Source organism: Hydra vulgaris, chromosome 13 (assembly GCF_038396675.1).
Source record: "Hydra vulgaris chromosome 13, alternate assembly HydraT2T_AEP".
NCBI classification, from domain to species: domain Eukaryota; kingdom Metazoa; phylum Cnidaria; class Hydrozoa; order Anthoathecata; family Hydridae; genus Hydra; species Hydra vulgaris.
The window spans coordinates 13,300,652-13,328,075 of record NC_088932.1 but is presented as its reverse complement, the minus strand read 5'-3'; the positions used below and the strand labels follow the sequence as shown (position 1 = coordinate 13,328,075).

Sequence of the window (27,424 nt, the reverse complement as noted above, 5' to 3'; positions counted from 1 at the left end):
CTTCATTTATTGTTAGTTATGTTAGATTCATTTATTGCTTCAAGTTTGTTAAATTGATGGTCTTGTTGCGAAGCCTCACAGAAAAGCATTATATTTCAGGACTTAGATTTAGACTTAGATGCAAGAATATAGATTAATAGAGCACTATTTTTTTTAATGAATTAACAAAAAATTGCCACCCCAAGTCTTTAAAATTAAAAATTTGAAGGAGTTTTTTTGAAAGTTAACCTTCTTACGCAAGTAAGCAAAAACTTTTATATTTGACATACAAATTTGTACGTTAAATAGAAAATTGCCCTTCTCAAATTTTAACTTAAACGAAAAAGGGAATATCTAAAAAATTTCTTATTTACTATTTTTAAAACTGTTATTTCTTTGATCTGTTATTTTTACTAGTCATAAAACTGTTATTTAATTATGCCATATTCGATTATTGGTTCACATCAACAAGAAACATAAATCAATTAAACTCGTTTTTTTTCTCGCATTTTTACCAGGTTTAGGAACATTTCAGTACAAAACAAGAAAAAACACACTTTACATTAAAAATTTCATCCAAAATTTTTTATTGTCAATCTATACATAGTAATATTTTGTATATAATGTGTAGTAAATAAAAATAACCATCTAATCCTCTAAAATTATACGCATTTTTTAGTTTTTAGTAGATTTGTAAGTCTAGGTAAATTAAGACAGTAAGAATTCAAAAACTTTTGCAAACTGAAACAAAATGAAAAATGTTTAATATCTTAAGTTTTCCCCGAAAACGCCCAAAGATATCAAAAGATATAAAAACATTTCCATAATAGAAAAAAAAAAAAAAATCGTAAAACAGCAACAATAATTTACAAACATAAGTATATAATTTTTCGTACAATAAACTGTTTTGTGAGGAAATAAAAAATAATTCCACAAATATAAGATTTTTTATTACTACTCATCTGTAAAAATTTATTCATACTGTTATTATAAATCTACAATTTTCTGACAACCAAAATAAATGCATTTCTTCGCAATAATAAAAATGCAAAAACAGCAACTTTTATTATTACGTGTTTATATTTCCCCTCGTAACATAAATATTAAATATATAATTTTTTTAATGACTATAAAAAAACAGTTTGACGGCATATTTCATATTTCATTTTTTGCTTAAAAAAAAAGCCAAAAGGTGCTGATTTATGTCGCCAATCTGTTTTATTATAGGTCGATAATATGTAAGTTATTTAAAAGAAGTATAATATAAAGGTGAAAAAGTTTTTCATAATATATTTATAAATAAAACTAGATTTAAAATATTAGTTATTAAAATCACAAAAATAGAACTACATTAAACTAACTCAGCCAATTTATACAAATGTTGCCGAGTCAGCTTTTTTACTAAAATATATATTTTACAATTGAGAATCAAGCGATCTCTTTTAATAGACAAAATTATTCATGCAGAGAAGATTTGAAAATGAAATTAAAATTATTGCCAAGAAAGTAAAAGGTGTGTACAAAAAATAAAATTTAAGGAAGTTTTTATACAAATCAGTGTTAAGTATAAATTTATTTAAGATCTCTGGATAAAAAAAACTAAAGTTTCTCTACAATGTACTCTGCATGAATTGGAAAAAAAAAATAATAATAAAGAAAATTAAAAAACAAACAAACAAGCAAATGCACATTTAAAAGGACAATAAAGTTTTCATTAACAAATATAATTTTATGTATGACAGTTAGTAACAATTTATAGAACAAATTTCATATGATAAAATCGTGCAAATGAATAAAATATACAAACTTTATTATACAACCTTTCCAAATTAAGCTTTATATAATTTAAATGTTATAGAAAAATATATAAAGTATTCTTTATTTTTGCAAGATATTTCATCTTATTATATTAAGTTTAAGTTGGATAGGTAATTGTCCTCCAAATAATATCTTTAGAATAAAAAATTATGTCTCATATAATATTCATGACAAATGGAATCTCTTAAGTATTTATTTTATTATTTTAACAAGAATCTTATAAAAATAAACCATTTCTCCAGTTACTAATAATATAGAATTTTTCTTTCATAATTATAACTATAATAATTCAAAAAAAAAAAAAAAAAAAAAAAAAAATGAAGGAAACATAAAATAAATTTGCAAATTATAAAGAGTACAAAAATGAAACAAAACGTAAAATGTTTTTTTATGTAACTTTATATAGAAAACAATCTTTCTTAAAAATTTATCACCAAAAAAATTATCAAATTCAAAAATATAGAAGTATCATTGAAAGATTTGTTTTTAAATTAGGAATATTTTTCTGCTTGTTACAACAATATTACAAAATAACATTTTAGCAACAATAAAATTTTAGAAAAATAAACAAAGCCCTATAATTTAACTAAAGATTCGCAATACTGCTTCAATCTTTTTATGGCAAGCAGGACACTCTCCATCAGCTTCTTTGACTTGTTCAGCACATTCCATGCAAAACAAGTTGTGACCACATGGCACTAATGCAGCAACCACATTTTTACCTTTACAAACATAGCACTGCTTACCTTTATTTACTAACCAGTCTGGAGTCGAACTCCCAGATTCTCCATCACTAGATATTTTTAGGTCACCATTAGAAAGAATGTCATGCGCTGAAGATGGAATATTTGAGCTTGAACCATTATATTGTGAGTAAGAAATAGAAGGAACCGAGTAAGATTCATTTCCACCCTCACTCATTAATCGTCGCAAATGTGCAGGGCTAGAGCGTTCTCCATTTGTATATGTACTTGTGCTCATAGAACGGTGAGAGTAACCTTGGGAACCAACAGTCCTATAAAAAAAATTAAAAATTTAATTTTTAAATAGTCATTTAAATATTAATAAACTTACGATAAATTTTTTTTTTTTAAATAAAATTAAATCGTTAAATGAGCTAACCTATTCATTAGAGTACCTTTCCTCAACATGTCTGGCCAGATACTTGGTGATGGTGAACCAGGAGCTGGATCAAACTGACCTAGGTTATCAATATCAGCTGTTGGTGAAGGGATAACAGCATCATAAAGAAATGAATTATTGGTAAACGGACTGTTAACAGTTGAAACACCGCCAAGATCTGAAAACTTTGATGAATTTGAAGATTGACCACTTAAATAGTTATAAGAGTCCATTGACTGAGCTCGTTGATGAGGATGTCCAGGGAGATTATGATCTAAGAGTGAAGAAAAACCTCCGCTATTGGTTGATCCGGTTGGAGAAAACAAACTTGATGAATATCCGTTCAACAGATGTTCATTTGTTTCTGGATGGGTTGGATCAAAAATTCCTCCAGTCCTCAATGCAATATGATGTTCCACTTCCCTTTTAGCTCGATCAACATTATCTGGAAGTCCAGTAACTTCAAACACAGGTTCTTTATCACGAGATGGAGTTACTATATAAGTATTAGTAGCTTGTTGAATTCTTTTAATTGTAGATCCTTTAGGACCCACAACTAATCCAACAACGCGATAAGGAACTCGAACTTGTTTAGTTACATGCCCAGGAGTTGTTGGTGAAGGAGGACCAATTGGAGATAAAGAAGTGCTATTTCTTCGAGAAGCTCTGATCTGACTAAAATGATCAGCAGCTTGCATAATTTCTCTTTTAGCAAGATGGACATCTTCTTTTCTGCCAGTAACAACAAAAACAGGTTCCTCTCCACGAACTGGAGTCTTAATATAAGTGTTGGTTTTGGAGCGAAGAGCCTTTATTTTGCACCCTGTTAAATAAATGAGAAATACAAAAATAGTATTTTTACAAGATTAGTGGGAATTTTATTCTTGATTATCATCAAATATTAACAAAGATTTTGAATAAAAATTGATTATCATCATTTATTAACCATCAATTATTAACAAAGAGGAATAATTTAAAATTTGTTCACCCAGCAAAAGTTCTTAATGTCTGTGTTTTTAATATAAAATATTAATATATACTTTATAGGTTTACACTTGACCAAAAATCTTATGGAACTAAAACATGAGGATCTCAGATTTATTTAAATTACTTGTCTATAATAAAGTTAATTTAAAAAATGCTTTTTAAGCTAATGCAAAAAATAAGTTAAGCGTAGTACTTTACTTCCCATGATAGATATATGCTTTAAACTCCTTGTTTACAAAGCACCACAACTACATAAAATGTGACACATTGCAATGCTTACAGACAAAAGCACTTAAGTTATTCATTTTATTTCAATTAAACTTAACTAAGCTCTTCAGCAGTTCAACAGATCCAAACACAAGCCAAAAGTTTATATCAGTTATTTATTCAGATAATTTAGTCAGAAATGATCATTTAAAATTTTAACAAAATTGAATATTGCTATGTAGTAATACTTGTATAACTAGTGCTTCAGGCACTTTGTTATACATAAATAAATTTTTATTAAAAATTTTAAATTCTGTCTTCTAACTACTAAAAGTAATTCCAGAAAAAGATATTAGCCCATTTTTTGGAATTACATGCAATAAAACTTCTCAGAACCTGGACAACAACAACAAAAAATTATAAATCACTTTTCTTCTTTTTACTTTCTATTATTTGTAAGAAAACCTTTAAAGAGCTGACATGACACAAAAAAATAACAAATTATTAAGTGATCTATGGTTGCTACATTTATTTCTTTAGAGGCTGTCTATTAATTATGTCAACAAAATAGGGGGGGTCTGAAATTTTTTGACAGTTGTTGACACGGGGGAGGGGAGGAGGTCAAGTAAAATTGACGTTAACATTGTTTTTATTTTATTATATTACTTTAAAAACGAAAAATTAGGCTGCATTTGTAGCGTAACTTCTTTATTGAGAAGGGGGGGGGGGGGAAAGGGTAATCAGAAATTGACATAATTTTATAGGGAGTCTCTAGAAAATTGAAAAATTGTTGACAAGGGGAAGGGGGAGGTAAATATTGCAAAAATTTGTTGGCGCAATTAATAGACAGCCCCTTAGGTATAAGAGTAATTTAAATACCAGATAGCCAACCAAATAAAGCAAAATCAATTTGAAAAGATTAATAATTTAATGTTTAAACTTAGAGCACAAGTTTATCTAACTAATATATTAAAATGCTTTGCTGTTTTAAAAAAGGACATTCGTTAACCCTAAAATTACATGACCAACAATAATTTCCTGAAGGTATAAAATTGATGCCAGTGCTCTTGAAAAATCTACAGCAAAGAAACTTCTTACTATTTGTATAATAATTATTTATGAAAATTTATTTATTCGAGTTTTCAAGTACCTTCATTTATACATGATATTTTAATATGAATTAAATGTTTGATTTAATTTACATTAAATGTTCAAGTTGATTTAGATGAGGCAAACTACTTGCAGCAATGCCTCATCTTTTTTTCAAATTTGAGATCAGTTCCAGGCATTTCTAGATATTAGGTAACGGGTAATTTTCAGACATTTAGCAAACTTTAAACTACTAATGTATATAATCTAATATACATAGTTATAAAATTTGCCTGAGCAAAAAGCTAACAAATGTAAAAATTTGCTGTTGGATTATACTTTTATACCACAATATGCTTTAATTTTCAAGATTATAAAAATGTTTTATTTTTTAGGTCTTTCATGTTTAAAGACCTTGTTTCAAGTTTTTAGACCCTGAGCTTTTCTAGTTATTTTTCAGAGTGGTCCCCAATCTGTCCTAGAGTCAAAAAACTTCATTTTAACTGATTATAATATAATATAAACATAATACAATATATAATATAAACTAAATAATATATAATAATATAAAAATTATAATATATAATTATAAACTATAGTAATAGTTATCAGGGAATCTAATTCTCTGACATGTAGCAAACCTTAAATTTAACGAAGTATGTTAATGCTTTTGTTACATAAACATGCTTTGCAAAATATTGCAACAGTTTAACTTATTTTGGTGGGAACAACAAAAATTATGAAAATTGTCTTCTATTGTAAGTGTTTGGGAAAAAAAACTAGGGAGTTATATACTTTATATGATCGATAAAATATAATTAGGTGAATTTTTAAATCAGAACATAACTTTAACTTGGAAAAGTAATAGCATAAACCTCAGTAACTTATCACTATCACATAAGGGGGAGAGGCACAAGTTTCAGGGATTTTGTTGTTCCAAGATTTAACCACTGCAATTTTTATTTATTTAAGTTTTGGAAAAAATTCATTGATCCAGAAAATTTTACCTATGCAAACTTAGGGTAACGCTTCAAATCTGTATATTCACAATACATTATTTGAATACTTAAATTTAATATATGCGCATTAGATTCACTTTAAATTTTTTATTATGGGTAGTTTAAGAATTGATATAAAAGACTCTTTGATTGTAAGATACCCTTGATTAATTTAGGGGCAGCGGTTCATAGAAAAAACACCAAAGATTTACTAAGTAAAGTTAAACTATATTTTATTTATAAAAATAACCATGAAGTATATTAAAATATAGGTTAACTTTCTTTTCTATACAAATACAAAATTCATTTCAATTGGTTACACATAGCAATGTAGCTTCGTTTGGCCTAAACCTACTTTTCATCAAATAAAAAAATTGCGGCTCATTTTTTAGAACATTTTATTTACGCAAATACTAAAGTAAACTGGCCTAAAAAATAAAGGCCTCTAAAATAAGCATTTTATGTGATAAGCAACTTTTTACAACTTTCAATAATTGCATTTTTTTTTTTTTTTTATTTAAAGCTCTGTATTATGGCAAAATAATTTTTTTAAACAATGAGATAAACTGCCGTTAAGACACATGAGTTTATCAATTACAAGGTCGAGCGAACAATTTTATGACAATTTAAAAGTTAATTGATTTTTATAATGCATGTAAAGGTTGTTACAAAGTAGCAGGAAATATTTATAATGTAGATGTTATAATATGTGTAATATATACTAATTTAAGTAATTTTTAACAAAGGTATAAAAAATGAAAAATATAAATAGAAACTCGAAGCTATTTGATGCATTTTTTTAAATAAAAAGTTTTTTTTTGGTATATAAATTATTTGGTATATAATTTGAAGACGGCTTATTATTGGATACTTTTAATATATAATTAATCTATTCAGTTGCGCATGAAAAACTATGCACTAACCATTTAAAGATGACTAGCGATGACTAGTTCTTTAACATAGAGAATGTGAATATATATATATATATATATATATATATAAAATATATATATATATATATATATAAAATATATATATATATATATATATATATATATATATATATATATATATATATATATATATATTAGAAATTTTAAAATTATAAAAATCTCTTGTTATTTGTATAAACTGCAAAAAATATTGGCAACCTGTGTAACAAGATTTTAGTTTAAAACTCATTGAAATATTTTTCAAAAAGTTTTTTGTTTTTGTTTTTAATCTCTTCTTTTTCTATTATAAATTATTCTTTGTTTACGAAGTTCTTTATTCTGTAAACAAATTATGGGAAAATAATTTTTAATTTTAAGGTTAGAAATCCCAGAGCTTATAGAAAAAACAACAAAAACGTATTAATAAATTTTATTATGATTATAAAATAAAAGTATTAAAAATACATTTATTAATTAACAATATGTAAAGACATACTCCAAATTTAATTTTTTTTTTTTTGGAAATATTAGACGCAAACCCCCCGTAAAGTTTCCGAAAAAACATTTCTTTACGTTTATTTAGAATAATAATTGTAAGGCGCCGTGTTTATAGAGGAATGCCTTATTAACTAAATCTCAATTAAATAATGCATTTTGACATAAGGAAACATATTTTGATAAATAATCTTGATTAAAAATCTATAATAAAAATTACGAACTTTTTAAATCTTCAACATAGTACGGGTTTTTTTAAATTTCTTAAAATAAATTTGATCAATTTTTTATAATCAAGTTTGAAGTGGTATAATAACGTAATAAAAAAAGTAAAAGAAAAAAAAAAAGTATTTGCGTTAAGACTTAAGAGCGAAAGAATAAAAACCAGTAAAATAGTGTGTACAATTTTAAACTTCAGGAGAATTCGTAAAAACTAAAAAAGAAAAAAAGGTTGTCATTTAAAACGAGAAAGTCATCTGCTTTCTTTGCAATAAAATTAATCGTCGCAAGTGAACAATAGTAAAATTGATTTACATTTTTTATACGAAAATAAAAATCGAAAATAATGTTTACTTTCTAGGGCTTAAACAAACAAATTCAAACCGCCGCATTATTTTTAGACGTACAAAAACTTTTTTTTTGTTGTACATAACAATTTTATTTTAGAATTAATTATAGAAATAAATACATCGCTTTAAACCTAAAAATACTTATCATGTAAATAGGTAAATAAAAAACTAAAAATATTAAAAACTAGATTTACCTTGCCTTCCAACGATCTCAGCAACGTGCTCGGAGCTGGGTACGGGTACACATTCTGTTGTGTTCATACTTTTTTTAGTTCGCATATCAGCAAAATTTATTTCATCTTCATTTGTTAAACCTAGCATAGACAGTTCTAAAGCAAGTTGCAAAGCTCTGTGTTCGTCTAAACTTCCCGTGTTATTCTGGCTGGTTAAAGTTTTAAACTCGTTTAAATCATTTAAAAGCGCCGAAGTACTTTCCTGCAGGTGCGTATCATGAGGCAAAAATGTATTGTTGTTATTATTATAGTTAAAAATATTCTCCATTTTCATTCTTTGTTCGCTTTGTTTATAATAGTCTTCCGTACTTAACATTTTGTTTCGAGAAGTTTGAGAATTGCTTAAACCCAAACTAGAATTGTTGATAGCCGCACATAACATGCCGAAGTACTTAGCTCGTATGTTGAAAGTTAAATTACGGATTTTTCTTGTTAGTATTGTTATATTTTCTTCCTCCGTCATGCAATTTTGTTATCTATAGATACTTCTATAGACACGTGATAAAAAAACACACTATTATTGGTTATTTTTAATACCGTGTATCGCGGGATTTAAAATGCTTTAATTTTTAATTGCGTTTATACAGATTTTTTAGTTGAAAGAATATGCGTATTGATCAAAATATTCAAGAGAAAGCTCTTGCTTTCTTTGAAATAACTTGAATAGAAACTTTTAAATGGGCTTCAAACAAAGCATATTTTTCCGATTTCTTTAAATTTCATTAAAGGTGGGAATAGTTAGTTTAAAGAACACGTTCTATACGTATTGAAAAGTTTACATTCTTTCAAATCACATTATGCTTATCTATTTCCCGCCCTGACCAAGAAATTACAAACTGATTAATTTCTCCTACGTAATAGTTTATTTTACTGTTTAGTAGTAATGGTAAAAGGAAATGTTAAAATCATTAATTCAAAATTAGCACAAATAAAATAAGTGCTTTATATTCCAAATAGAAAAAATTTTTTTTTTTGAAAAAGCAAGTAATTGATGAAAACACATTTTTAAACAGTCTTTTTAATAATTTTGAAAAAACTTATATTGTAAAATAAAAATAGTTAAGGGGAGGCATTTGTCAAAGAAAAATTATTATGCGTTGTTGTAAGAAAAAAACAACAAACAGTTTTTGCCAAACAATTTTAAAATATCTAACTTGTTAGTTTTTTAAAAATTAATTTTTAAAGCTTATATACTAATAAGGTAACCAACGTCCTCCTATTTATGTAGGAAAGCGTTGTAAAAATCTGAACAATAATTAGCTTTCTTACTACGCTCTTTTTTGTAAATAGGAGGACGCTGGTCGATTTAATACTGTAACATATACTTTAGTATTATAACATATACTTTAGTACTGAACGGTTTTGTTAAATTGCCTGCTAAGATTTTGTTAGGCAGTTTGAATCGTCATAAGCAACTATCATTATTCAGAATATTTTAAAATGATTTGCTTTACTACTCTATAGAAACTTTCTTTTCGTTTTAATAGTTAAAAAACCTTTTAAGGTAAATCTAAGAAGAACACGGGCTAAATTACTCGTTAAAACAACTTTCTTACAAAAAAAAAAGTAGTTGAAATCTCAGAATAAACTGCGCAATTAACATTTAGAAATGAAATGATATTTTAAAAATGGAACCCGTGCAACTTCAACCAGTTGCTTACTGTTTGTCGATCATTATGATAAGGAGTAGTCTAGGTAGCAGTATATTTGTTACTAGCTTATTAAAGGGAGGTTTCAATAACTTTTATGACCTGTCGATTCATCAAATCACGACATGTAACTAAGTTCGGACGTACACAATAATATTTGATGTTTAATAGGCTTTAATCACCGTGTAAAATTACAGTGTTGCTAGCTATAATCGTAACAATAAAGACAACGATTTGGCCATGAGGATCGCTAGCTTTTATAAGTTAGCGAAAAGCTATCGATATTTATAATGATGAAGACAGCGGTTTGGCTACGAGGACAACTATCTTAATAAGCTAAAGACCCAATGGCTATTGTACCTAGCGTCATAGCGTAATATAATTGCTGTCTAAAAAATGTTGATATGTAGCTATCAACCAGTTTGTAGATATTTTGTAGCTAGCTACAAAGCTACGATACGTAGCTAGCAACACATTGCTACAAAATCGCAATGTTTAAAGTTCAATTATTCTCATAATTATAAAAGACTCAACACTAAAAATCGAATTTTTAAAGATGTTAAAGACATTAGAAAAAAAAAATAAGAAAAATAAATCGCTTGAAACTCATTATAAAGCTAGCTAGTCGCTCGCTTGTCGCTAAATCATTTCCCACCGGGTAGAATCTTAACAAAAAAGAAAGCACTATTCAGATAACTTAGATACATTAGTAGTTGTAGGGCCGCTGAGTAGTTGTATTTGTTTTCTTTAATATCTCGGTTAGCATAGAAAATATATCAAATTAAATAAATCATTTAACTTGATATATTTTCTTTGTCCATTTCTTCTAAAGCTAAGTCCATTTCTTCTATAGCATTTTATTTGCAACCATTAATTGTAATATTTGAAATAATTTTAAAACATCTTTATCTTTAAATAGAAATACCTAATTTAAAATTTTTAATAAAATTAATTTTTTTTTCTTTAAAGAAAAGAAAAATTTATTAAAATTTTAGCTACGAGCCCAACGTGAACATCAACAAAATTTTGTTACCCTTCTCTTTACTTTATAAAATCTTGTTAACTTAATATTCATCTTTTTTTCTTTGCTAAAAATTTTTAAAGCCAGTGAAAAACTAGTGAATTGGAGTGTCAATAAATATTTTCATATTCGCTTATTTAACAAAAAAAAACCTTTAAAAATATAAATTTTAGAACTTGTTTCGTTGTAAAGCATTTTAAGCTTAAGGCAGAAATGCAAAAACAACGGTTTCTAAAATCGCTAACTAATTTAAAAACTTAGGTAGAATAGCCGCTTTTAATGACACATCTTTTTGTAATCAATTTAGGTTATTCAAAATCAATTAGAATACTTAGAACTTATAAAAAAACGTGAAAACTTTTTTTTATAAGCTAGCACATATATTTTAAACAAATACGAAAATAAATGAGGAAAATCAATGGCACACAAATGTAGTTAATTTAAAAAAAATGCTATTAATAAGAAACAAAATCGATGCTCACATTTAAAAAGTTGCTGATTTGACAAAAAGTTGTAAATTTTATGCATATAATTTATTTATTATTAATTTATTTTAGTCAAATATAAAAAATGTTTTTACTTTAAAAAAGTTGTTGAGCTATTGAAAAATAATCCTAAGCTGTTTAAAAATATTAAAACAGACAAAAAAAATCTAAAAAATTAAAAATATCCCCTGGTGTAACAAAGTTATTGTAATTACTATATAAATGATGTCATTGATTATTGAAAAATATGCTTTGCATAATCATTTTTTTTTTAATGTTGAATTAAAAATGCGACATTAGTCATGTGATAGTCATGAGTTAATCCTAGTTAATAAGATTAACATAAAAAAAAATTGCCGAGCTGATAAACTTTATTTAATGGCTTTTTAATACCAATCCATTTTCAATCAGTGAAGTAACATTAAATAAAGGTTGTAAAACAACTGTTTGTAATTGTCTCCTAGTTTTATTGACAACAGGCAAAACTAATGAATAATATGAATAAAAATAAGAAATAAGTTAATGAACAAGATAAGAAAAAATAAGAAAAAAATTTATATGAGTATAATTATGATAAAATATCCATAATGCACTAGCTAATCTATTGGTAATGCGTTGTTTTTATTCATTAAGATTTTGCCCATCTAGTATAAAAGATTTTTTTAAAAAGCAACACATTTGATTTCATTTTGCACTCCAACAGATATGCCATGACAAAATTATTGTATTAAAAAGATGTTATTAAAAAAATCTATCTAGAAGCTACTTTATTAGTTGATGGATGGACATTGAATGGATTGAATAACCTGATGGATGGACATCGAATGGATCGAATAACCTGAAAAAAGCTGTCTTAAATAGATTAAGTTTTTTTGTTATGAGTTACTGCTTATGTAGTTATAAACTACATAAGCAGTTTTTTGGAAAACGAATTTGACAATGACAATTTTTTTATCCAAAGTATTAGACAATACTTTGGATTAAAAAAATGTTGCTTAATCGCAAAATATGTTTCAGAAAAACTTTTTACGTTAAGGATAACCTGTTACTTTACTTGTAAATATTTCTTGTATTTTAAAACACCCATTGGTTTTTTTAAGTATTATTAACGTAACTTTATACGTTAATAATATTTAAAAAATTTATATAAAAAAGATAATAAAAAAAATACCTCAGTTTTGGTTATTTATAATGGATGACGTCTTTCAGGTGTAATCTTTTTGAGAATATTTTTTTGCGACGCGAGTGTTCTTTGTGTTACTTTAGTTAGAGTAGTTTTTGAAACTTTATAAAATTAAAGGCAGAAATTGCATAAAAAGTCATCTTGCCCCGGTCACGTGACCAGATGACAAGCTTATAAACTTTTTATTTTAATTTTAATTTCAAATACTGGCAAATTGAAAATTCATGGTAACATAACCATTATAGTAAGATAAATATTCTGAAAAAGTATTATTGCCTCATGACTAAGGGCTTTCAAAACTATTGCCATCTTACACCGTCTTCTCCTACTCTCTATAACCCCCTACTCTACTGCAACCCCTTACTCTAAAGCAACCCCTTACTCTACTTTAGTTGAACATAGTAAACGAGTGATATAAATATAAGAAAATGAAAAAAACTTTCTAAATATTTAATATCAAATGAGATATAAAATATGAGAGTGAATAAAAACCAATAGGGACATTTTACTTTTTTACAATAGATCAGAAACTAATGGAACTCATTACTAAGCAAGCAGTTTAAATTAGCCGACACAATGTGTTTAAAAGTAAGTTCAAAAAACCACCTAACTAGGGGAAGTTGGGGTACAGTGGATTGAGGGGCGCAGTTAATAAGAGGCATTTTATCGAAGATTAGAATTTTGTTTATCTTGATAATGTAATCATTTTATGTGCTCATATATCAGCAATCTTTATTTATAGTTGTTACCACATAATTTTTGACTAACGGTTTTTGGTAGGTAATTTTTGTTTTTAGCTAACTCAAGTAAATTTTTTATCTTCCTTATGTTTGTTACGGAGATCATGGTTAAAATAATTTTAAAAGTTGAGGTTTTTCATTCGAATTATTGATATTTTTGCTTCATTTTAGTAGTTTAGCTTTTCCTTTAACAACACTCATAACCCAAGAACTTAAACTTAATTTGTTATCGTGGGGCACAGTGAATCGGGGTACTGTGAATAGGTTAGTTCACTATGACCTATTAATGATCCAAAATTTTAAATTCATGTATTTTTAACAAACGAACTAAATGAAAATGAATTTATTAGGTTCAAGTTATAAATAATAATATTTGAATAAGTTTTTAATTTTTTAATATTTTTGTAACTTTTTTTATCAATAAAATTATTTTTTTTTCTTCTCAATTTTAAAAATGTCTATTTTTTTGTTTTTATACGAATCTAATTATTAAAAGTATGCCAAAAGTGTAGTGTACAGTGTCTTTAATCCCTCAGCCTCAAAGTTATTTGGCCATGCCCCTATTTACTATCATTAATTCACAGCTGGGTTCATTGATTCACTGTGCCCCAGTACACAGGGGCACAGTGAATCACGTAACAAAACTCACTTTAAACCTTTCTGTTTCCGTTAGATAATAAATATTTTGGGTTTTAGTGATTTCTTATTGTGAAGTAAATATAATTCAATCCTTTCGCCTTGAAAAAAATAAAATACATATTTTAACTTTTGCTAAATTTAAAAAATAAAAAATTTCGATCCACTGTGGCCTAACTTCTCCTACATAATTACTTTTAAAAAACAACTTATCAAATTAATTGACATAGCGTGCTTAATTAAAACAGTTACATCAATAAATTAACTTATGCTCTTATTATAATTTATTACAAAAAATTTTAACTAAGCATTAAATTTTAAAATTTGTATGATCTCCATGTACCTCTCTATTTGACAAGAACTTTATAATGCTGAATAAAATTGTTTTGAGAGTATTGGTTATTTAAACTGCCATAATTCAAACAATTCTTTTATTCGCTTTTTTTTAAATAGAATTTTAGGCTGCTTTAAAAAACGTCTTGAAAGTAAAACTGTTGTGTAAGTAAATTTCGCTACGATTGTTGTTTAACATCTTCAACTTTTGGTCAGGACTTTTACCAACATTGAGCAGTTGTGGTGCGAGAGCCAGCTACATTTTGCGTTAGTTAGTGTAATCACATTGAATTTGTAGTCTGACCAACCGCAAATTACGCTTATTGACACAACGAACAAAACAAAACACTTTGTAAAACTTTTAGTCCAAAAGGGTAAAAATGTTTGGTTAGTTTATGTGTTTCTTAAATAACCAGTCTGCCCGTATTTCTCTAAACTATTTTTATAACTCTATTACTTACAAATAATCAACAAATATTATTGATAAAAATGAAAATGATATACAAATGTTATTACAAACATATTTTTCTAACTCTATTAGTTACAAATTTTACTTAATATTTTTCGTTTTTCTAAATTATCTTGGTTCCTGGCGGGAGGTATGATAAACTAAAGTGGGAGTAATTTGTTTTCTGCGGATCTAGGCATGTGGTTTTCATACGACTATTAGCTGGAGGAGGAAAACCACAATACTAATACATGACACGAGTACAGTTACCGCTGAAAAGTTATATTTCTATAAAATAATTTGTTTGACTTCTTGATAACAACTTTTTAGAGAGAATTTTTTCCTTGGGTTACTAACATTCTTCGGAAAGATTAAGAAGTAATAAATGCTTAACCATTGGAGGTCCAATTTGACGTCGAACTAGTGTAATAATAGTTACTTACATGTTATTCGTAGCGTTACGTTGGCCACTAATATGCAAACGCAATCCCTACGATAATGCTTTGGAGAGTTATTTATATGTCATCGTAACATCTTCAACTTAATATAACCAATTGATATATGTAATTCCGCGACAATTAATAAGCAGCAAACATTGTGTCTACTATGCTACTCATCTGAATCAAAAGCTCCGTTGTTTAAGACCTGCTCTGGCCTAACCTGACATTGGTAAGATTTATAATAAAATGCTGATCCATGGTGCTTCAAGATAAGACCATAAAGTTATTTTCAAACATAAAAAAAAAACAGAATACAGTTTACGTTCTGAGAATGTCGGAGTTTTATTAGTATAATTTAAATCTACTAAATTGTTCAAGTAGTTTTTTGATCTTTTTTGTTACATAACTTTTTATAGCTTTTACAGCCCTTGTTTTCAGTGAGTTCCGTGAAGTCTCAAAATCTACCCCCTCCCCCCCCACACACATCTTCCATTGCTCTGAAAGTAACATGTTTCTTAGTGGAACGAGCCTGTTTGTCAAGATTCGTGTATTTGCTTGTATTATTTGTAAATAAATTTATTCTTTTAAATCTTTTGATACTTATATTGTTGATAACAAAAACTGCTGAAGTGTAACACCTTGTTCAAATATAATTTTTAATACAATTAATACTTGCTTTAAGCACAATTTAAGTGTCTAGACAAGATTAAAAAAATTTAAGTGTCAGACAAGATTAAAAATTCGTAGAGAGAGTGTTAGAGAGTAAATAATGATATAAAGTTATTTATAATATAAATATTTACAAATACAAAATATTACAGTCGAACAAAAAGTTTCAACCGATAGATTTTTTTAAAAAGAGTAATTAATAAATGTTAACAAAAATTTAAACTTTTTTTTTCCAAAACAATTAAGTGAGAAAAAATTATTTAAATGTATAAATTTTGAATTTGTTTTGTATAGTATTTTTATTTTAATTCAGCGCAATTCAGGATTTAGCTTGAAGTAAATTCATTAAACAATTTTTTTGAAAATTTTTTCATTTCAAAAACTTAAAATGTTAAACAGCACTTTTATAACTTAGACTTTTTAGTATGATGTAGATTAAATTCCTTTATGCTGTGAAATATTTTTTACAGTCTTTTAATTTAGTTTTTATAAACAATTAAAAAAAAATCATGTATTTGTTTACTTATTCTTCTTTTGTATCCACAAATAATTTAAAAACTTAATGTTGTTGATGGCCTTTAAAATAGTCTATTTATTGAATTTATTTGTCAATTTATTTTGCGTTGATTTACTTTTAAAGAAATAGCTTTTCTTTAAGGATTTTAAGTTATTATTTTTTATTACATTTTCATGTCTTTCTTTAAAGGTTTATACTATCTCTTCGTTTGCTTTTCATACTTCAATAACTGTGTTAAATTATATAAACTATTATTAACGAATTACTTTAAAAAGGTATTTGTGGGTTCGCAATATTTGCATGAATATATTACATAATTAAGTATTGCAAACATTACGTGTATTATATATATATATATATATATATATATATATATATATATATATATATATATATATATATATATATATATACTACAAATATATATAGATATATACTACAAATATATATATATATATATATATATATATTACAAATATATATATATATATATATATATATATATATATACATATACATATATATATATATATATATATATATATATATATATATATATATATATTTATTATTTTTGTAATGTATATGGCATTATATTTGTATATATATATATATATATATATATATATATATATATATATATATATATATATATATATATATATATATATATATATATATATATATATATATATATATATATATATATATATACAAATATAATGCCTCACTGCATTGAGGATAAACAAATTAGACATATGAAATCTATTTTTAGTTTATGAACTCACTAGTTTTTACTTGATGATGTCATCCATAGGCTAATTTAATACAGGAAGCTAAAGCTTTTGCTAATTTTTTGTTGGATTTAATTTTTTAATATAATGTATATAATGAGTCAACATCAGGATCAATGAGAATTCTGAAATACCTTATCTTTATTTTATTATCTAGTTTTTATTTATTTATTATTATACTTTTTAATTTGTTTGTTATTCGAAACCAGATCTGGCTTTTTAACTAGAAGATCTTTTTCTGACTTTTTTCTTTTTAATGAAATGTATTATGTTTTTTTAAACAAATTTAAACCAATAATTAACGTTTTCTCTAAAATAATTCTACCTAATTTTTTAATTGTTTACGTCCGCATATAATTGCTTAATATGAATAAAAATAGAATGATATAAGCTAAAGAAATTTAAACTAAGTTTTACTGACGCATTCTTATTATTATTAATTAATTTAGTCAATCATACAAGATAAAAGTAAGGGTGGAAAGAAAAAAGAGAGAGAGAGAAAAAATAATTAGTTTAAGAAAGCTGAGGAGCCGACAATTGTTTAATGGCTCCAGCGCCGACTCCAGCTTCTTTTAAAAATCTACATAATATTTTTAATTTCAATATAAACCGCTAAATTTGAACCGTTCGTTGTTGATGCTATAAAAATTAATGAGGGCTTGATATATAAACCAAAATACTTAGCAATTTTTTGTTACATACATATTTAACGATAAAATAAGCTAACGTGTATTGTAAACTGGCTGGAAATCTCCCCATTCAACTTTATTTATAAGTCTTCCATTGAACATTTGTGATTTGAAGACGACCACAAGTAGCGAGCTTAAAAGAATTTACTTTAAAATGATTTAATAGTCATATTAGTCATAAAAAAAGTTTAAAATTCAAAAAATTCATGCATCGCGGTAGCTGTTTTCGATGTTTGAACAAGATTTACTTTAAACTTCAAATAAAAAACTTTGAATCCTTTCATTATTATGGTTTGCAAGCTTTACATGACCAAGTTTTGAACACTTAAATATTTCTGAAATCTTTTAATGAATAATAGTTCATGAATTTATATTCACTAAATTTTAAACTGATCAGTTTAAAATTGCAATAATATGAAACCTTGTAAACTATTACCTTTAAATTTAAAAAACCTAGTAAACTAAACCTTCAAAGGGGGTTGAGGAGGGGGACAAAGTTTTTTTTAATCAGGCTCCAATCTCAGCGGTTTTTTACAAAGCATTCTCGTTTAATACAAGAACAAACATATCCAAGTTTAAAGTGTGCTTCATGAAATGTTATTTTTCTCGAAATGAAATTTTTCTTTCCAAAACTGAAATGAGAAAAATAATTTTTTATATACATATTTTTTAGTCGTTTAAAAATAATTACAATAAAAAAAAAAAATAATAAAGATTAACAAGACTTACTTAGCCCCATAATGTATTATAGGGTAGAGTAGGGCATATAGGGACACTTAAGAAACAAATACTAGTTGCAAATAAACTAATCATAGTTAACACTGGTTTTATAGATTTCTTAAAACTCATTGATAAGAAAACGAAAAAACAAAAAAAACAAAAAATAAAAATAAGCTGCGATCACCAAAGTAACGAAACTCTAGATAAGCAAACATTTTTTTTTTTTACATTTTGGAAGTGGGTGGCGCCAAACGGGACAGTTAAATAGCCGCAGTTTTTCTTTAATTATAAAGTTTTAAGAATGATAAAAAATTAAGGCTAATTATTATTTAAACATGTTCAGACATTAAACTCTCAAAAAACCCCATACACCCATAAGCCCATTTATTTCATTTAAATTCCTTTTCACTAATAGTTAAAACTGCATTTAATCCCATTTTGAACGATTGATCTTTCTTATATAATTTCTTACCGTCGTTATTAGCAATAAACACTATTAATAATTGAAGTTAAGTTATAAAAATAACGATTTCTTTGAATTTATTACTATTATTGCTTTTCTAAATAAAGAAAATTTTAAATTAAAAATAAAATCATCAAACTGTAAACAGTATCATAAAATGGTAGCAATATAGTTAACTATATAAATAATTTGTTGTTATTTATATAAATAACTATATTGTTACACAAAAGTCAGAACACTCAACCCACAAAAGTCATTTTACTGAAATTAATATTATTTAAAAATTTCAATTTTAGATATTTTTTTAAAACCAAATTCTAAAAGAGAATAAAAAATAACGTCTGAAAAATATAATTTTTTTATAAATAAAGCAAATTAGCGAGAGTTCAAGATAAACCTTTCGTTATTGTATCGCTTAAGAAAACAAACAAATTTTGTTTTTCGCTAACTTACTCGTGGATTTTGGGTACTTTAAATGCATTTTGGAATTTCTAAAATAAAACTATTTTTACAATAATGAAACACAATAATTTAAAACGTTTTATTAAAAAAAAAATTAATTTTTTTTTTTTTAGCTGAGATATAAAACTTACTTACTTTGAATATATTTTAAACAAGGAAAAAAAAAAGAATTATATTTTCATTATATTTATGTATGTGAAAAAATAAATTGCTTTTAAAAAAAGAAGAAGAAATTTCGTTTTTTTATTTATTTATTTTTTGTTTTTCCTCGCCTGTTTTTAAATCGAAGATGAGATAAGATTAGAATTATGGGGACCAATTTTTTAGAAACTTCTTTGAAGGGAAAGGTAAAATTTAAAAAAACAACAACAAAACAAACAATAATTGACGTAAACAGAAAAATTGAAAGTTTTGAAAAACCGGTCGCGTGAAGGGTGGCCACGCAGTTCAAGGGGCCAGAGCGTCCGAGTGAATTTAGTCAAAGTATATATTATTTGAATGAAATTATATTATTAAAAAAAAAGAAAAAGGAAAATAAATGCTCGAGAAAAAGAAATTGTTACGTTACTCAAATTTAGCATATTCTCCCCGCCTAAAAAGATTTTAGGCCCTCTGGCTACTGTTAGCTTTCAAGTATTTTTTTATTTTTTTAATTTTAGGCGCCCAATGAAGAACTTTGTTTCAAATGCTCTTCCGCGGTGCCCACAGTCTTATCATAGGACACCGTGGAAAACCATTTGAAACGAAGTTCACGCCTACTTTCTTAACGATGTTCTGAAACTTGCCCAGAGGTGGCGTTGAACCACAAATCTCTTGCTTCTGAGGCAAGTGCGCCTACCACTAATTTAGCAGTGTTTAAAACCTTCAAAAGAGTGAAAAAAGAAAAAAAAACTTATTAATAAATCAAAAAACAATATAACAAAATTGAAATAAACAAATAGTATAAGAAAAGAGATAATTAAAGAATGAAAAAAAAGAAAGGAAATAAAAGTAAAACGTGATGAAATTAAAGTGCCGATAAAATAAAAATTAATTACCGAATTCTTATCCTAAAGTGAAGCGGTCCGAAGAAGGATCGAGTTAGACTTTATCTAGCAATACCAGACCAAAAGAAAATTAATGGACTCAAGTTGTTCGACAAACAATCAAAGTTTTTAATCTCTTGTATAGGTTTGTAATTGAACAATCATATAAATTTAAATTAATAGTTATAAAAACTTTATTTAACAACTATTATTAAATAGCGGTACTGAAATTTTTTTTTTTTTTTAATTAAATACAGTTTTATATTTTATTTATTGATTATTCTCAGAGGAATATCATTCTGTGGTTGGACAAAAAAAGAGATCAATACACTAGAAAAACTTTCCTGGATAAAGCTATTATCAAAGTTCAATCCTTTTTACGTTCAACACCTGATCACTCATGGTAACAAAATTAAGGGAAGCATCTTGCACCTATAAAAAACATTTGTGAAGAGTTCATCTATATTATAGCCACCAAAGTTGCAGAATTTACAAATTGTATAATCATTCCTAAAACAAAATGTTGAAGTGGACATTTTTTATTTACTTCAAACATAGATTATGAATTATTTCTCAATCATCGTTGATACTACTTCGAGTGTGTTATTTATCAACCAACTTCCGAAATTGACCAAATTGAGACAGCTATACATTTAGAGCAGCATTAGAAGTATTAGGAGTAGTTTAAAAATTAGAATTAAAAAGAAATTATAATTAAAAAAATAGAATAAATTAATTTTATTTGTATTAAACGAACAACTATATTTCTTAATTTCACGTTAAAATGAGTAAAAAAAATTATAGAAAAGTTGTGAAATAAAAACATGCCTAATTTTCGCAAAAACTGCCATTTTTTTTCAATTTAATAATACAGCACATACGTTATGGTAACTTAATTTTATAGTCGTGCGTCCTTGAAACTCAAATTCTATTTTAACTTGTTTTGAGCATTTATCATATAAAACCAGCGGACAGTCAGGTAAAGTATACAGGTCCAGTTATGAGCGCCTGCAGGATTTTTTGATGTTTCAGAAAAGATACTTTCACGCATTGTGTAAATTTAAAACTTGAATATTTTCATGTCTGTGCCAAATGAAGAAACCTTTGTAGAATATCGTGATGATTGAAGCCTGGTAACAAAAATACCCCAGAACGTTGATATACTTAAACAAATAAGAGTTTGAGTATATCAAACTGTTTTACATTTAAAAGTTAAAAAAATATAACAAAAAAAACAACAAAAAAAAACAAAAAAAAAGCAACGCAAATTTAAAGTAGAAATTTTAAAACTCAATGAGTTCATTTAATTAAATTGAACTCAATGAACTCAAATTATCTTGGTCAATGTGCATCCACAATATGAATGAATAAATTCACAATGTGAATGCATATGTCTTTGTCGATTCCTGATACACTTTTTACACTAAATATTTATGTAATGTAAATTGTGTTTCATTTTTATACTACAACATAAATTTGCGTCCAGTATTTCTTCAAAATAAGGTTTTAAATTGGTCGATAAAATATCGAACTTTTCACCAAAATTTTTTTGATCCCATCAATGATTTTTACTTTCATTTAGTCGGCAAGTTCGACCCTTTGAGACAAGTCAGATAGCAAACGTAGACCCTTCAGACAAGTTGGTCGGTAAATTTAGACAGTCAGTCGGCAAACTTTAAAAAAAGAGGACCTTTTTTTTTAAAGTTGTAATGGCACACACACCACACGACACTTACTCGCGCCGACCCTGATTGTTATTACTGTATATTTTTTGTATATATACTATATTGTATACTTTGTATATATTAATGTATAAATACTGTATAGTAAAGTATATACTATTATTATATTATATTCCCCAGCCGGCAAATACCGTTGAAATAACCTTGAACTTACGTTGAAACCTAACGTTGAATTTACGTTGATTTAACGTTTAGAATGAAAGTTTTTTTCAACGTTGATTTATCAACGTTAAATCAACGTTAGGTTCAAACGTTATATCAACGTTGATTCGAAGCAAAAAAACGTGACAATAACGTTGAAGTTACGTTGAAACATTACGTTAAGAATGGCAGTTTTTTAACGTTGATTTATCAACGTTAAACCGGTTGTTAGAAAGCGTTTTGTAATCACGGTAACCGTTGATAAAAACTGAGATCACCATCAAAACCTAGTATGCATGTCTAATAGTGCTGTTGCACTTCTCTATTAGATTATTAGGGTACATTATGGATATTAAATCTACTCATAGTCTATACTTAGACTATTTAGAACTTTTTCAGTTTAGTTTAGTTAAAATAGTATTATTAAAGCAAGAGATAAAAGTTGTTTTATTGAAAAATATATTTAAATATTACATATATTTACATATAATTAAATAAGATCTACAAATAATTGAATATAATCTACACATATTTCTTCTCTTTTCTATCACCTTTTTGAATTAGAGCGTATTTTAGAAAATCAAACAATATTCCATTAACCGAGGTTTCTTTTGCTCCATTGAATACAGTAGAAGAAGCTGTAAATAAAAAATATAAATTTAAAAAAATCAAAAAAGACAAAAAATATTGAAAAAAATATATAATGAATGGGAAATTGTTACAATTTATAAATATAGATCAAAACTTGCTAAATGCGTCAATTTAAATGCTTACATGACAGCTTTGGGGGTGGTAAGACACCCTTACACCCCCGGTTCAGGACGGCCCTGCTGTTAGATATTAATTTAGGTTTAACGCCCATGTTTTTACATTTATAAGGCTTGGACAGAGGTCAATAATGTCAGTTTTCATGTTAAAAAGCATGCATTTGCAAAAGCAATTTTTAATAACCCTTTGCACTTTCAAGGGAATATATATATATATATATATATATATATATATATATATATATATATATATATATATATATATATATATACATATATATATATATATATATATATATATATATATATATATATATATATATATATATATATATATATATATATATGTATATATGTATATATGTATATATGTATATATGCATATATGTATATATGTATATATGTATATATGTATATATGTATATATGTATATATATATATATAAATATATATATATAAGTAGAAAATCACTTAACAAAACTTTTTTTTTATTTTACACTGAGTTTCATCCATAAAGACTCATCAGAAATAATGAGTCTTTATTGATAAAACACAGTGTAAATGCATTTCTGATGAGTCTTTATTGATGAAACACAATGTAAAATCAAAAAAAAATTTTCTACTAATACATAATTGCTCTGTTCTTTTAAGAACATTGAGCACTTTATTTTGTAGAATACATTTAAAAATTGTTTTTATATATATATATATATATATATATATATATATATATATATATATATATATATATATATATAGTTCTATAGTTTGTTGGCTTTAGGAAGAGCGGAAGGAAAAAAGTGATTCTTACGCCAACACATACGTCACTTTTAATTACTTTTGACTTTCGTCCAACATTTCCGTGTTGGACGAAAGTAAAAACCATTAATTTAATTACAAATTAATCGTTTTTTAAAAAAGCCACAAAAACGCAAATTTAATTGACCAGAATGTTTTTAAAAACATTCTGAATGTTTTTATAACATTTTGAATGTTTTTAACAATATAAACAATGTTTTTATTTTTATTTTTTTTAATAAAATATTATTATTTTAATTTTTTTTAATAAAATGTTTTTATTTTTATTTTTTTTACTGTAAATCATGCGCGGAGTGTTGCTACATCGACTATCTTATAGCCTGACTCGCAAGGGAGTGCTGCTACATCGACTGACAAATAGCCTGACTCGCAAGGGAGTGCTGCTACATCGACTGACAAATAGCCTGACTCGCAAGGGAGTGCTGCTACATCGACTGACAAATAGCCTGACCCGCAAGGGAGTGCTGCTACATCGACTGAGGGTTTGGTTGGGGCAGGCAGTCTATCATTATTAAAAAAAAAAAATTCCGGTCTTGCATTTTAATTTTTACTTTTTGTCAACAAAATATCGAAAAAACTTTCGGACAACATCTAAGGGTTCTATATATATATATATATATATATATACAGTATTGGACAAAACATTTGCAAACAACATCGAACAATGCTAAAAAGTGTTCCTAATTTTACATGTCTTAAAAACGAAACGAACTATACTACCACAGCAAACAGTTCAGGAGTCTGGAGTCATAGCATGCCATGACATGAGCAATCAGCTGACAGGTGACAGCAAAAAGGCAGAATTTTGTTGACAAGTGCCATTTTGCAGCGGACAAAACAAGTGCAACTTTTTTGGTTTGTTTCATTTTCAAAAGTCTGGTCTGTGTCAACGTCACGGAAGTTTTTTAATAATTAAAGGAAGTATCCAGAAGTTTTCAGAAGCATGCAGAAGCTTCCAGAAGTTTCCAGAAGAAGCATCTGGAAACATCCAGTAGCATCCAGAAATATCCAGAAACATTCAGAAGCATCCAGACGCATCCAGAAACTTCCAGAAGCATTGAAAAGAAGCATCTAGAATCTTCCAGAACAGGTTCACACAGGTTCATTTTACTATATAAGAGACATGTAAATCGACATGTAATTCAGTCAGTATATAGAAGTCAATCAGTCAGTATTATCAAGAAAGTTTATCGAAGTGAGTTATATCAAAGTGTTTTATCGAAGAACATCAATACAAGAAGTGAAATACAACAAGTGTTTCATTACACCAATACAGTCCACATCCAACCAAGACGTTGTGTTCCACAGAGCATTATTGTATCACCACAAGGTAAATGTAACACGGTAAGCTTTGAGAAGCGTGATTATTTATTTTTATTATTTTTATGACTTCAAGTGCAAAAATGGCTCCCGACAGACTTGGATTGGAACTAAGAAAGAAAATTATTGGCAATTACGTAAGTGGAATGTCACAAAAAGGTATTTGTGATAAATATCGCTTGAAAAAATGGACCGTATCAAGACGATATTCCAAATATCGTTTTAAGGGGAAGTTGGCAGCAGATAACAAAGGTGGAAGACCGTGTTCGACGACCGGCCGGAAAACACCTCGATTTACGTTACTGCCATAAGATCGTGAAGCATGGTGGAGGCAATGTAATGGTCTGGGAGTGTTTTTCTGCTAACAGTCTAGGTCCAATACATCGAAACGATGGAATAATGGACCGTTTCATGTATAAAAATATCCTGAAAGATGTTACCTCATGCTGAATGGAATATGCCAATAAAATGGGTTTTTCAGCAAGGCAATGATCCAAAACACACTGCAAAAGTAGTCAAGCAGTGGTTTCAAGACAACCACTTATCGGTGATGGATTAGCCGCTTCAATCTCCGATCTCAACCCTATCAAGAACCTGTGGGAGATCGTCAACCGCAGAATTAATTGTGAAGGTGTTCGTAATAAGGATCAACTGTTTGAACAAATCCAAAAGGCCTGGGCAGCGATTCCACAAAGTTTCATTGATCACCTGATCAAATCTATGCCTTGAAGATGCAAGGTTGTGATTGACAACAAAGGATTCGCCACAAAATATTGATAGCGAAATACAGCTTGGTCAATGTTTTGTCGAGTTGTACTTGTTTTGTCCAGAAGGAAATCAACTTTTTTTAATACTTTTAATTAATTTATTAATTTTCGTGTACAAATAATGAACTTTGTGATGAATAAAACTTGAAGAACTTTGTCTCTAAACAGTTACATAGTTATTTCTCTAAAAAATGCAGCACTTTTATATAAAGAAACTAAATTAGCATTATTTGGTTGCACTCGTTTTGTACTATACTGTATATATATATATATATATATATATATATATATATATATATATATATATATATATATATATATATATATAAAATTGATTTTTTGACAAGATTAAATAAAAATAACTACATGATTTTTTACTAGTAAAAGTTTCATGCGTTTAGCAATCATCAGGTAATAAAATACATGTATTTTTTATTTGTATTTAATCTTATCAAAAAATCAATTATATAGCTCTGATATCATTGATTGAGCACTCTTGCTGAATATATGCTCACAGCAAAATTAAACTTATATATATATATATATATATATATATATATATATATATATATATATATATATATATATATATATATATATATATATATATATATATATATACCTATAGATTTGATCAATAAACAACTGGAGGTCAGGTGCATTGACACTTCATCTAAATCTTTGATAACTGAACCTGTAAAATATAATTACTAATTTATGGTGCAATTACAAAAACATTTTTATTTTTAGGTATAAAAATTGAAATTTATAAAATCCAAGCACATAAAACTAATACCTACTTGGGAAATTCTCTTTGTTTATGTTTTCTTTTTCGTAAATAGACATTCTTGTCATAACATTTTTCTTTTGTAGTTGTTAATTCAAATTTTTCACAATCCTGTTTGCTTTCTGTGGAATTGAAATAGTTATATGAATAGTTATATGAACAATATATTATGTATCATCAAAATAATTCTTCCTAACAAAATTATTTAAAAAATAATAATTGGAATATATAGATGTAATACCTGAAGAGAATTAAGTTTTGATTTGAGAAAACTTAAACCAATTCTTCTCAGCTTTTTAGTGTAGTCAATGCTTTGGTACCTGGAGGCCAATAAACAGTTTTATTGCAAATCCAATTAGATGGAATTACACCTTTTTT

General features: G+C 26.7%; 1 protein-coding gene across 1 annotated transcript; it reads right to left on the bottom strand.

The window, feature by feature from the left end:
- Positions 1-542: 542 nt before the first annotated feature.
- Positions 543-11,664, bottom strand: LOC100205603 (RNA-binding protein MEX3B). Its single transcript, XM_065816341.1, has 3 exons — positions 8,391-11,664; positions 2,920-3,742; positions 543-2,812 (listed from the first exon to the last, which is right to left on the bottom strand). The coding sequence occupies exons 1-3, from the start codon at positions 8,890-8,892 to the stop codon at positions 2,380-2,382; spliced, it is 1,758 nt and encodes a 585-aa protein (XP_065672413.1). The 5' UTR covers positions 8,893-11,664; the 3' UTR covers positions 543-2,379.
- Positions 11,665-27,424: the final 15,760 nt, after the last annotated feature.